Source organism: Zonotrichia albicollis, chromosome 2 (assembly GCF_047830755.1).
Source record: "Zonotrichia albicollis isolate bZonAlb1 chromosome 2, bZonAlb1.hap1, whole genome shotgun sequence".
Classification (NCBI taxonomy): Eukaryota; Metazoa; Chordata; class Aves; order Passeriformes; family Passerellidae; genus Zonotrichia; species Zonotrichia albicollis.
The window spans coordinates 103,922,113-103,933,900 of NC_133820.1; the positions used below are offsets into that span (position 1 = coordinate 103,922,113).

The 11,788-nt window shown below is 45.2% G+C and overlaps 1 protein-coding gene across 1 annotated transcript; it reads right to left on the reverse strand.

The window, feature by feature from the left end:
* Window positions 1-520: 520 nt before the first annotated feature.
* LOC102067788 (coagulation factor X) lies at window positions 521-11,487 on the reverse strand. The gene is made up of 8 exons (XM_074535942.1): window positions 11,206-11,487; window positions 8,856-9,016; window positions 7,436-7,460; window positions 5,098-5,211; window positions 4,396-4,536; window positions 3,508-3,782; window positions 2,623-2,740; window positions 521-1,866 (listed from the first exon to the last, which is right to left on the reverse strand). Exons 1-8 carry the CDS (start codon window positions 11,273-11,275, stop codon window positions 1,325-1,327), a joined length of 1,446 nt encoding a protein of 481 aa, XP_074392043.1. The 5' UTR covers window positions 11,276-11,487; the 3' UTR covers window positions 521-1,324.
* Between the last annotated feature and the right edge of the window lie 301 nt (window positions 11,488-11,788).

The following is an 11,788-nucleotide window of genomic DNA, read 5'->3' on the forward strand; positions in this document are numbered from 1 at the left end:
CTTAAGTAGAAGAAAGCCCTTAGCAAGAGTATGTAAGCAGGATATGGTAGGACCCAGACCTCAGGCTTTCCTTCGAAGAGGGATCTTTCACCCTGATTGAGCACAAGGAGCAGCCCCCGTGGGACAAAGGATTTGAACAGGAACCCAGTGGACAGAAATCAGGCAACAAACACTGCCAAGCAAACATGGAAGTAAGCCCACTGAAGAGTTATACAGGTCAAGTCCATCAAGCTGAGATAACTGACCTGCCCACTCACTTTCCTGCCCACAATTAGTGCTGGCTGCAGCAATATTTGCTGTTTGCAGAGTTGTGTTTTGAGTTTGTCAGTCTGCTTTGCTCACAGCATCTGCTAAGTGAAACAAGCCAGTACCAGCTCAAAGCGGAGCAGGTGCCTAAGGAAGTTCAGTGCTCCTCAGAGCACAGAACATAAGAGATTGGAGAAGCTTTGAAAAGCCATTGGAATTGTAAGGGGGTTAGAGGCTGATGGGGCTTTGTTAGGAAAAAACCCAACCAAAGGAGGAAAAAAAAAAAAAGAAATAATGTTTTATTTCAAATGCTGGTGTACATGAATATTGCACTTAACTGAAACATCTAGAACAGTACACATGCAAGGAGCTTTCCAATCCTCAGCCATACACAATCCAGAACAAGATAAAGAAAACACTGAATATGCACATGTATATATATTCTGATGAGCAGAGTGTAAAATTAAACGAGAGTGAAGTAGAATACTTAGAAAGCAAAACCCCTTTTTAATGAGCAGCTGTGATCTGAGCAGGCCATTTGTGGAATATGTGATTATTTAGCATCACATATTGATTAACTAATTGTGTCTCAGCTTTTACCATGCAAGATCCCCTGCACCCTGCATCTTCTGAACACATCTCAAGGTAGAAGCTAAACAGGTCCAGTATGGATAAACTCCCTGCTGAGCCAGATGGCTGCAATAGGAGGATTTAGTGACTCCCATCCTTCCTGCTTTCATCATGGCTAGTGACTCTTCAGAACATGTTTAGGAGCCTCTGGTTGGAGCACTCGTGACAACTGATAGGAACCACAATGGCCATGGATAAGTAATTAAAAGAAGCCAAAGACCCCAGTCAGCAGCCTTTTTGACTGGGGAATTCCCTCATTCAACCAATTCCAAACACTTTGACTTTCCTCAGAGGTGTTTCAAGCCAGGAACAATACAAATGGAAGCAGACCATAATTTTAAGGAATCAGATCTCAAAACCAACTTAGCACATGAGCAGGAAAAGAAGGTTTCCATTTCCAATCCTGCACCTTGGCAGGTAACAAGGAGGATCAAGGGACACAGCACCACTACAAACTCATGACTGTCCTTACCCAGCGCAGGAACCGGGACAGTTTGGTGTAGACCCCATATTTGCCTTTCCTTGCACATCCTTCACCCCAGCTAACAATTCCAGTAACAAAATAAGTATCCTTGTATCTGGTCACATGGGGGCCACCACTGTCTCCTTGGCAAGCATCCTTTTGCTCTGTGTGATAACCAGCACAGAACATGTTCTCAGTTATGGCTAAGTTAGTGGATTGCTTGCAAGTGTTCCTATTAACATAGGGAACCTCAAGCACCTTCAGTTTTTTGGACGTTCGCCCGCCTTCAAATTCCCGGCCAAAGCCACTAACCCTCCCAGACTTCTGCGTCATCAGAACTTCATTAGCAAAGTCTGCTTTGGGGAGACATGCTGGGATGACGTACTCTGAAAATCTGATAGGTTCCTTCAGTTTTAGCAAGGCGATGTCATTATCGTAAGTCTCAGCAATAAATTTGGAGTGAACGTATATTTTGTCCACTGTGTGCATTGATTCAGACTGCTCCGTCTTCTCTCTGTCCACCTCACCTGCACAAGAGCATTAAAAGGGTCATCAATGTAGAGAAAGTACAAGAATTTCAGAAAAACCTTGACAGAGGAAGAGAGCAGTATATTCATTCTGTGTACTTTGCCCAGGACATTAGACCACACAAGGAAACTGTAAACAGGTATGGCAACATTTCTTAGCAGCAACTGGATTGGCTTTGGTCCTGAGATTTGGTCTATGGAGATTTTTTATGTACCAGTTTACACAAAGGCATAAGCTGATTCAGCTAAACTAATGTAATTTTGTGTAGAAGCACTCCCAGGAGCTTGAGCCTGGCTTAGAGAAGAGAACAGGGTCTGGACTACAACAGTGCAAAGATGAAGCTGTGCTGATTCTGTGTCCTGGTTCAAAAGGAAGCCATGGGAAATCTGAGTTTGTTCTTGTCTGTTCTATTCAATGAGTCAGAGCTTTTCTGAGGGTTCTTGCAAGAACAACTCTGGATGCTTCTGAAGTGCCAGGAATGATGGGCTTCCTGCAGAAGCACTGCTCTGCTGAACACATTGATAACCAATATTTTTAGAATATTTAACTGAAATCACTTCCAGCTAGCTGGCAGAGAAGCAAGAGAGGCACCTGTTGTTACAAAGAAGGATAGTCAGAATGACAAAAAATTATAAAAAGCAGCCAAAAGGTAACAAACCTTAATGAATCATGAGTACATCTCATAGGAGATTTAAGGCACAGAAGGTTCGGCCCAACAGCTACACTCAGCTCAGAGGAGTAAAAGAAATACTCACCAACAACAACTTGGATTTCTTTGGATTGGTTTATGCAATGAGCTGCAGTAAGTACGAAATTTTCATTCAGAATAGTTCCACCACAAAACTCTTCTCCTTCCTCATTTAACAGAACAGCCTGTGAAGCAAGACAGGTAAGGGCACAAGGAGGAAGTGCGGTTTAATGTTGACGAGCTATAAAGCACCAATTGACTTTTCACACTACAGAGATGTCTCTCACTGCAACATGTATGCGGCCCTCCACGTCCCTCCTAGCTTTGCATTTCCTCATGCAAAGGCTGCTGATTGACTTCTACTGCTACAGAGTCCTGATTGTCTCCATGTGAAGTTAAAACATTTGCCTTCCACATTACCTCACTGCCAGGGCTGAGTAACGCCCCTCAGGCATTGACTGACTGAGCAGGCAGAGTGCAGATTCCTGATCACCACATCCCTTGGACTTACCCCCCAAACAATGTCCAAATACAGGAATTCATTTTGGCTTGCCCAAACTCAAGGGTGAAATTGAGACATGAAGGCGTATTTGTGAACCAAAATCCTGGCTTTATCTGCTTTATCACCCTGCTCTCAGGTGTGCTGCCTGGGGTGATGGTCTCAGAGAGAACAAAAATGGCCTGGGAGAACAGCATGACATAAACTCCTCTCTGGGGACAGGGTAGGCAGTTCCATCTAAAATGACACACAGCCTTTTGTTTTGGCCCCCTGAGGCTGCACTTTGCAGAACAGCACATCCAAGTGCCCAGGGTCACACAGCTCAGCTACATCTCACTGCCGCTGGCACGTGACACAGGCCGTGTTCAGAAGGCTCCCAGCTGGAAGGAGGCTCTGCTTGCCTTCCCTCAGACACGCTCTGCCCACATGCAGGGCAAAGCCCCCTCCATTCACCTGCCATGGACATTGGCCAGGAAGACACTGATCTCCACCAACTATCCTGGTATCAACATACGGTGTCTTGCTTCTTGTTCTGTTGTCAGGTGGAGGGGTGGGGCTTTCTGTGGTAATTACAAAGTTCTCCTCTGTGGTAGTTACAAAGTTCTCCTCTGTGGTCATTTCATATGGAGGAGGGTCTTCCTGATCACTCGTTACATTGCCTTGGTCAGTGGGTGAAAGAACAGACCTTTTCTTCCTTACCACAGAAACTTTTCCACAAGGGTATTTTACTGTAAAGAGAAGAATGCTAAAATTAAAGATGGAGAGGACAGCAGGCTAAGAGAAAACTTCTTGGAAATTACAAGGAAATAGAGTGAAGTAATATGGGTCACAAGAGCAATTTGTTATTTTTTTAAAACGTTATAAGAACAACATTTTGAGTATATGTTTGACAACCTCTGACGAGTCCTTTCATAAGAGTGCTAAAATTTACATGTGTAAATAGCACAGATTATAATCATTAACATTTTCAGTTTCTATAAAAAGAAAGGTTTTCAGAAGAAAAGTTTTGCAGGCTGCTAATTTATGCCATCTGTAAGCATTTAAGAAAATGAGTTATTATTGCAATTACTTTTATCTTGGCAATAGTGGGATTTACTGTGGTAATTCGCTGAGAAGCACCTTGCAAAGGGTTCCAAATCATGTACATTTTGATCCACTCCATCACAACACCTCACAAATGGAAGGTTTGGAAATACAAATCTCCTGGCCTCACTGTTGGGCCTATGTCATGTAGGGTACTGGTGGTTCAAAAGACATTCCTCAACTGCAAACCAAGCCATCTCTTAACAGTGAAGCAAGTCTCACCAAGCACTGCTATTGCTTTATCTCATGGCTTCATACCTGTTGCAACACAGTGTTTGCCGTCCTCTGCTAGAACATACCCATCTGCACAGGAGCACACCACATCCTTCCGCCCATCTCTTTGGACGCTGCAGAACTGCTCACAGTCCCCGTTGTTTATTCTGCAGAACTTTGGGATGACTATAAAAGAGATGGTGGCAGAAAAACTGGACATAAACACTGACTTCACAGAAGATCTGGAAGTTCTCCAAAACAAAACACCTTCTTCAAACAGGATCTGTATCCCCACCTGCCAAGCTCCTGAAGCACCCTTCAGGAATAACTCATGTGAGTGCTGAACATCAGCTTGTGCCTTACAAAGCAGCCACATGCAGCACACCAAATGTCCTTGCCAGGTCTGAGTGGGACCTGTGGCCATGCCATGGTGAGCTCAAAAAGCAGAGACAAATTCTCAGGGGAACAATGAACAAAACACTAACACAGAACATAATTGTGTAAATCTTCACACAATTCCTCCCTCCTGCCCGAAAAACTCCAACTCCTCATCACTCCCCTTGGTCCTGTGACTGAAATTCAGTTTCACATTCCTGCTCTTACTTCTGGGCTAATGATACCCCCCTGTCACAGGGGCAGCTCTATGGCACAAAAGTGAGCCCCAGGAAGGATTTCCATGCAAAACATGCTTCCCTACAAAGCTCCCTGGGAAGTCTGCCATCACAGTTCTCTAAAGCAGAAACTTACCAAATTCACAGTTCTTGCCTTGATAACCATCCAAGCATGTGCAAGTGTAGGATCCAATTCCATCTTTACACTGGCCACCATAGTGACAAGGATTTGAACTGCATTGGTTCCCATCTACAAAAACAAACCAAAACCCAAATTACTGTAAGTGTGCAAGCATTTTCAGTGGCCACAGAAGTGCTCTTAGTTTTCTTAAGCCATCTTTCATCCTTCCTTTTAAAATATATGTCCTGTGAGTTGCCACATTCCAGATGGAACAGACAGTGTAAACACAATCATTCCAATCCTGCAATGATTCATCTACATATCCTGAGTTTTGCAATCTCTTTTTGGTATTATGATGTGCACACAAGCCTTTTTTTTGTGGGAAGGTAAAGAAAGCACCTCGGCTGGTTAAAGCATGGTGCTCATATGGACAGGGCTGCAGATTTCATCTCTGTATGGGCCATTCATTTGTGCTTGATCAATGACTCTATAATCTTTGTGGGTCCTTCCAACTCAGAATATTGTTTGATAGTATGATTGTGGTCAGAATATACATACAGTGAAGCCTCTAAGTGCTGACAGGACATTTCCATATTGCAATTACTGCCTAAAGATACTGAACTTCTGGCCCCTTGCATTTCCCTATAGTGTTTGCTCTGTTTCATACAAAATGCAAGATATCCAGAAAAATGACACTTGATAATTTGCTGCTTTAGATAACATGCTCTCATCCTCCTATTTTACCACTTTCGTACCCTTTGGAGCAGCTGAAACAGTAATGTCCATAGCAGAAACAACTTGCAAGAAGCAACTCATCCTAAGGATCCAGCATGCTCCCTGCATGGGATTTCGGGGCTGTAACCTCATCTGCTGCAGCTTTGCCTGTCATGGGGAACAGCTGCTGGGCTTTGTGTACTGCACCCACACATCAAGATCCATCTTCTACCTGTATGTGGCCAAAACCAAGACCTCTCCAAAAGCCCCAGCCATGGAGGCTCTGGAACTGATGTTCATGCTTAACAGAGGGAAGACAAGACCAACATTAACCAAAAAACAGACAGCCTGAAGGCCTACATCATAACTTCTGGTTTCTGCCTCCTCTGCAGTGCCATAGCACTCTATTCTGTAGTGGCCTTAGCTAAGCAGCATCCTATTGCTAGAAAACATACTTATCTAGTTCTTACCTTACACTGTAGTTGCAGCTGTGGTAATGAGTTTTATATCAATATTGCACAAATTGCAGAACAGCCTACTAAAGTAGGAAGCAAGAACAAATTGTTCTAGTAACTTGCCTGAACATAGCTGTAGTTTTCAATAGTTCTCAACACTCGTAAAGCATTTGTGGACTGTGGTTTAAAATGTATGAAAACTAACACTTCTGCTAAGAGCATTGGCACTGATATTCTGCTGCTTGTATTCTCATAAGAAAATGGTTTGAAAAATTCCAATCCTCTTTACTGTAACACTGACACAGGCTTTGCTTGAAATTTTAGTCTGTAGGTTGCAGAGTTCATCCTGTGCTTAGAGGATTGTGAAAGTCTGTGTCTTCTTCATGGCACCTGTCTTCATTATTTTTCAGATTCCAAAAGACAAAACTGAGCTGTCTTTTGTCAACATTTTTGATGCACTCCTCCCAGTGTGCAAACTGGACATATACTTTCTGGAGAACATGCTATCAAACACTAATACATTAAAAATCTGTCCCTTCACAGTGCTTACAAACACTAGAACCCTAATAAATAAAACTCACATATTTAGATAAAAAAATCAGAAAACTGTTAGGTAGTATCTGCTGGCATATTGGATCCCTTGGCATATTTTCCTTGAATGCCAAACAGTTCTGTAAAAAACACAACCAAAAAAATGCTCTTTAAGACAGGAATCAACAACACTTTGGCATGGAAGGTGACAAGAAACTGGCAAATGACTATGCAATGTAATTTAACTTTGTGTTGGTTATGGCATTTAAGAGACACTCTCATCTGTGACTCTTTGCATCTTGAATTCTCCTATCTGGGGCTGCCCCTCTGAAGGAAAACTATCTGGTAGTCCCACACAGTTTCTGCTCCTCACTGTCCTTTGTGTGCAAAGGACCACTGTTATTTTTTGAGAGGACAAAGGCCAGTCCAGCCACTGCAGACAGCTGAACCTTGCCTTCAAATGAAGCAATTGGGTTCAAGCAACAGCAGGCAGTAAATCAGATTCCTTTTTCAGAGGAAGCACAACGTGAGGGTGTCCCAGAGTGAAGAGAGAGGAAGCAAGGGAGCAGGAAGGGGTTATTTAAGGGGTGCATCCTTTCAAACCTTGCAATAAGGAAGCTTAATCTTCTAAATGCACACAGAGTGTTTCTTACCTACATAGAGGTTCCAGAATTCCTCCTACAGGTAGGTGTGGAGAAGAAAAAGAAATAGATAAGAATTACCAAATTCCTCAGAAAAATATTAGATTTTCATACACAGGATACTTGCAGCTAAAAATTGTTAAAGGAAACATTTACATTATAAATACATACAGAGCCTAGCAGCCCACTATTACCATTTAATAACTTAAAACCATATGATCCATATGGCCCAGCTCTACAGAAACAAGTCTCATGCATTTTTCAGAAATATCTGAACCTCCTTAGAGTTTTTTCAGTGTGACCCATTCAGCATAAGTCACTTGATTTCTTGCATAATTATCTTTCCGCCAGTTCTGACTGAATTTTCTTATATTCCTGTAATGCCAAATTCTCAGTCTTGATCCCCACCCCATACTCCCATCAATTAGGACCTCACAAATCCTGATATTTAAAAATACTCTGTCTGATTTGTGTTCTCCTTTTCATTGGCACTGAGGACTCTAGGATGCTGCCTGTGCAGGACAGTCCTTTCCAGTGACATCTGGTCACCAGGCAGAACAGGCTGTGCCAGTTCTGCTATAGGTAAGTCAACATTTATGATCCAAGGTACACTGGTGATGCACCCAGAACTCCCCACCAAGGACACCTCAGGGTCACTCCAAAAACATTCTGGCCATCAAATAATGCTAAAGGGAAGTGAATCTGGCCTTAGCTCCAGTTTCAGGGTAGTTCTAAACAGCCATATAGCTACAGCCTATGTTTGGAATACCATCTTTTCTACTTACAGTCCACACAGCTGCCCCATCTCTTTAACTTTTCCTTCAGCTTGGGAACAAATCACATTTCTGTCTAAAATTAAGCAAGCCATTGGGGTAGGGCAGGTGACACAGGAGTCACAAAACTTCATTCCAGTAAACATTAAGGCATTTATGAACTATTAACACTATACATTCTCTCAATTCAGATAAAGAGAGCTACAAAATTACAAGCAAAACTGCTTGAGATAAGTTCAGTAAAATTCCCTCATGAGATTCCATGTCAGCATTTGCCTTCTCAGCCTTCCCAGAGTCATGGCACTCAGGGACTGCCCTGACCACAGTGATGGCACTCAGGCATGTAACCCAGACAGGGTGAAAGTATTTTCAACACTGAGAGCAGCAAAGCCATTGAACATCAAAAAACTTTCAGTGGCAATTAAACAGATCAGAACAGGTAAAAGAATAGAGGATGTAACCTGGGATGGCCATGCAAGAGCTACGTTAAGACTGTTATGGGAGGATTATTGCCTTAGCAATTCCACCCACAGTCAATCATTATTTGTGTTAAGTGATTGGGAACAACTTGTGAGTTTTGATGCCCAGCTCAAAGGACATGAATAGTAATTTTTAAACATGAAATATATAGACCTACTTTCATATTAGTTCATGCTTACAGTTTTCTCCTGATCTTCAAAAGCTTCTCTTGCTTCTTCTTTTGAGCAGCGCTCCTCAATGCATTCTCTTTCAATATTCCCTTGCTTCAATTCCTCTAAGAAAGAGTTAGCACGTTTTGTTCTTTCCAAGAACTTGTCGGCATTTTCTTTCTTGATGAATACTAGACAGCAGAGAAAAATTATACAGGTGGGTAACAGTTGGTGGTGGAAAAGAGTCACAACAAATAAGTGAAGTAGAAACAAAGCCAAAACAGACCACACTACCTGTACACAACATTACCTGTGAGGTTAGTCCTCACACAGGCTGATACATCCCAAGATCTCTCAGGGCAGTCTCCCTGAGAATCAGTAGCCTCAGAATGAAATGTGGACCCCAAAATTCTCTTCTACTCTTTTTAATCTTGAAAAGGTTGCCAATGAGGGCTTATATTTCTGCTGCTCCTGCTCAAGACTCAGTCTTGAATAGAATGACTTTCCCTCAATGCTGGGAAGATTACAGAACCACAGAATCACTAGGCTGGAAGAGGCCTTCAAGATCATTGAGTCCAACCCATGCCTTAACACCTCAACTAAACCATGGCACTGAGTGCCACATCCACTCTTCTTTTAAACACATCCAGGGATGGTGACCCCACCACCTTCCTGGGCAGACCATTCCAGTACTTTATCACTCTTTCCATAAAAAGTTTTTTCCTAATATCCAACCTGTATTTCTCTTGGTGCAGCTTAAGGCTGTGTCCTCTTGTTCTGTCAGCTGCTGCCTGGAGAAAGAGACCAACCCCCACCTGACTACAGCCACCTTTCAGGGAGTTTGTAGAGAGTTATAACTTCACCCCTGAGTCGCCTTTTCTCCAGGCTAAACATCCCCAGCTCCCTCAGTGGGTCCTCACAGAGTTTGTTCCCAGCCCGTCACCAGCCTCGTTGCCTCCTCTGGATGTGCTCAAGTGTCTCAATGTCCTTCCCAAACTGAGCGCCCAGCACTGGACACAGCACTCAAGGTGCAGCCTCACCAGTGCCCAGTACAGGGGGGAGAATGACCTCCCGGGATTAGGTAAATTGCTAATTACGCTGTAAAGAGTATATGTTCGAGGACAGTGTGAAGAGTTTGGAAGTTGACATTTAATCAAGTTCTAGCACTGGAATTTACACTGAGGAAATACTTTGCAATATGTCCTATATTTCCAGTATTTTTTAGGCTGGAGTGTGGAAGAGTGTGCTACAGATGTGACTTCAAGGACAATGACTTATGCTGACTGGGAGGCTTGCACATTCCTTTTGGAGCATTCATCATGCAGCTTAATTCCATGATAAATAAACTTGCTAAAAGTAATTATATACCCTAATATCCTCCAAGTGAGCACAGGGGAGACTCATTCTGCTTTCATTGAAATTGGTGAACTCCTACTCAGGGACGCAAGTTCTGTTTGTGTTATTTATATTAAGCAATGCTCACATAATTTGAAGCCCTACTTACTTTGAAAAGGCTCCTCTCAAGGAAGGCTTACAGAAAGTACTTCTAACTTGCAGCTCAGTGACTGTTAGTTCATTCACCCACTATCTTATTTGTCCTCAAATCCCTTTCTTCAGCGTCAGGAAATGGACAGGACACAGCCGGTGGGGTTATCACCCCTGTATTTCTCTGCTTTCACACCACCCGGATTAGCGGATGTTTTTGCAAACTTGAACTAGCCTCCCTCTGAGGCTGCTCGTTCTCGTTCCCAAGCCCTCCATCATACTCCCTTCTTTACAGACATCAAGGAGCAACAGGCATTGGCCAACCGAAGCAGGATATTCCAGAAACATGCCAAAGACTTTGTTTTAAACCCCAAGCAGTCTGACTCACTGAAGGAAGAGTTAACAGCTTTTGAAAAGTTATTTGCTGATGCTGCCTTGCACTCAGGCGCTGACTCTGGCGGCACAGGAGGGCAGCGGGACCCGCTCCCCGCTGTGCCCCAGCTGCTCCAAGGCCGAGCGCACCCAACCGCGACTCGCCTCATCCAGGAGAGGCAGCGCCTCAGGCGGTGAGGGCAGCCGTGCTCCCCTCGAGGGGCGGGCAATCCCACCTTCCTACACGATGCCCGCAGCAGCTCCTTGCCCCGCAGCTCAGCTCGCCGCTGTACGGCGGTGTGCGGGGTCGCTGATAAGCTGATAAGCCCTCAGCCGTGTGGGAACCGAACCTGCTGGGGAAGCCGAGCCGTGCGGTGCCTGCTCCCCTTCCCCAGCACTGTCCCGGCCCGCAGCACCGATCGCCACCCCTGCGGCGTTCAGCCGGCAGGCCCCCGCCTGCCCCCAGGACTGGTGCGAAGGGAGATTCCCCCCTCCCGAAACCATGGGAAAGGAGCCGCCTTACCGCCTCCCTGAGCGCGGAGCCCGGCGGGCAGCGCGGCGCACAGCACCAGCAGCAGCAGGCACCCGGACATGGCGGCCCCGCCGGTGCCGCTCCCGGCACGGCACGGCACGGACCGGACGGGACGGGACGGGACGGACGGGAGGAACGGGACGGACGGGAGCCGAAGTCTTCACCCCCTCGGGCGGGGTGAGACTGAAGCCGCGGAGCTTCACCCTGCCCAGAAATAGCGGAAGCGGCGGGACAGGGTGACAGCCCCGGCGGGATTTCTTAGTCGAGGGGATGTGGCTGCTCTTCTTTTGGTTTATTTTTTCAAAGCCCGAGGCAGCTTGGGGCTTTGGTTTGGTTTGGTTTTAATTGCACCTTTTATTTTGGAGGAGGGGCAGTGAAGCACGCCTCAGTAAGCTGCCGTGCCCCCAGCGCTGGGCACAGCCGGGCCCGCAGCCCGCAGCAGGCGCCGTCCCGGGCTGCTCCCGGCCGTGTGTCCCATGCACATCCCGGGCTGCTCCCAGCCGTGTGTCCCATGCACATCCACACTGGAACCTGCTGGCTCCGCGCTCCGGACCAGTGCCCTCGGCTGAAACTG

Excerpts from the sequence above, each read along its gene's own strand:
- LOC102067788 (XM_074535942.1), bottom strand. The coding sequence starts at position 11,275 with ATGTCCGGGTGCCTGCTGCTGCTGGTGCTGTGCGCCGCGCTGCCCGCC. Across the intron at positions 5,212-7,435 it reads ATTCTGGAACCTCTATGTAG|ATGGGAACCAATGCAGTTCA; the intron begins GTAAGAAACACT and ends TTGTTTTTGTAG. Across the intron at positions 4,537-5,097 it reads AGGCAAGAACTGTGAATTTG|TCATCCCAAAGTTCTGCAGA; the intron begins GTAAGTTTCTGC and ends TCTCTTTTATAG.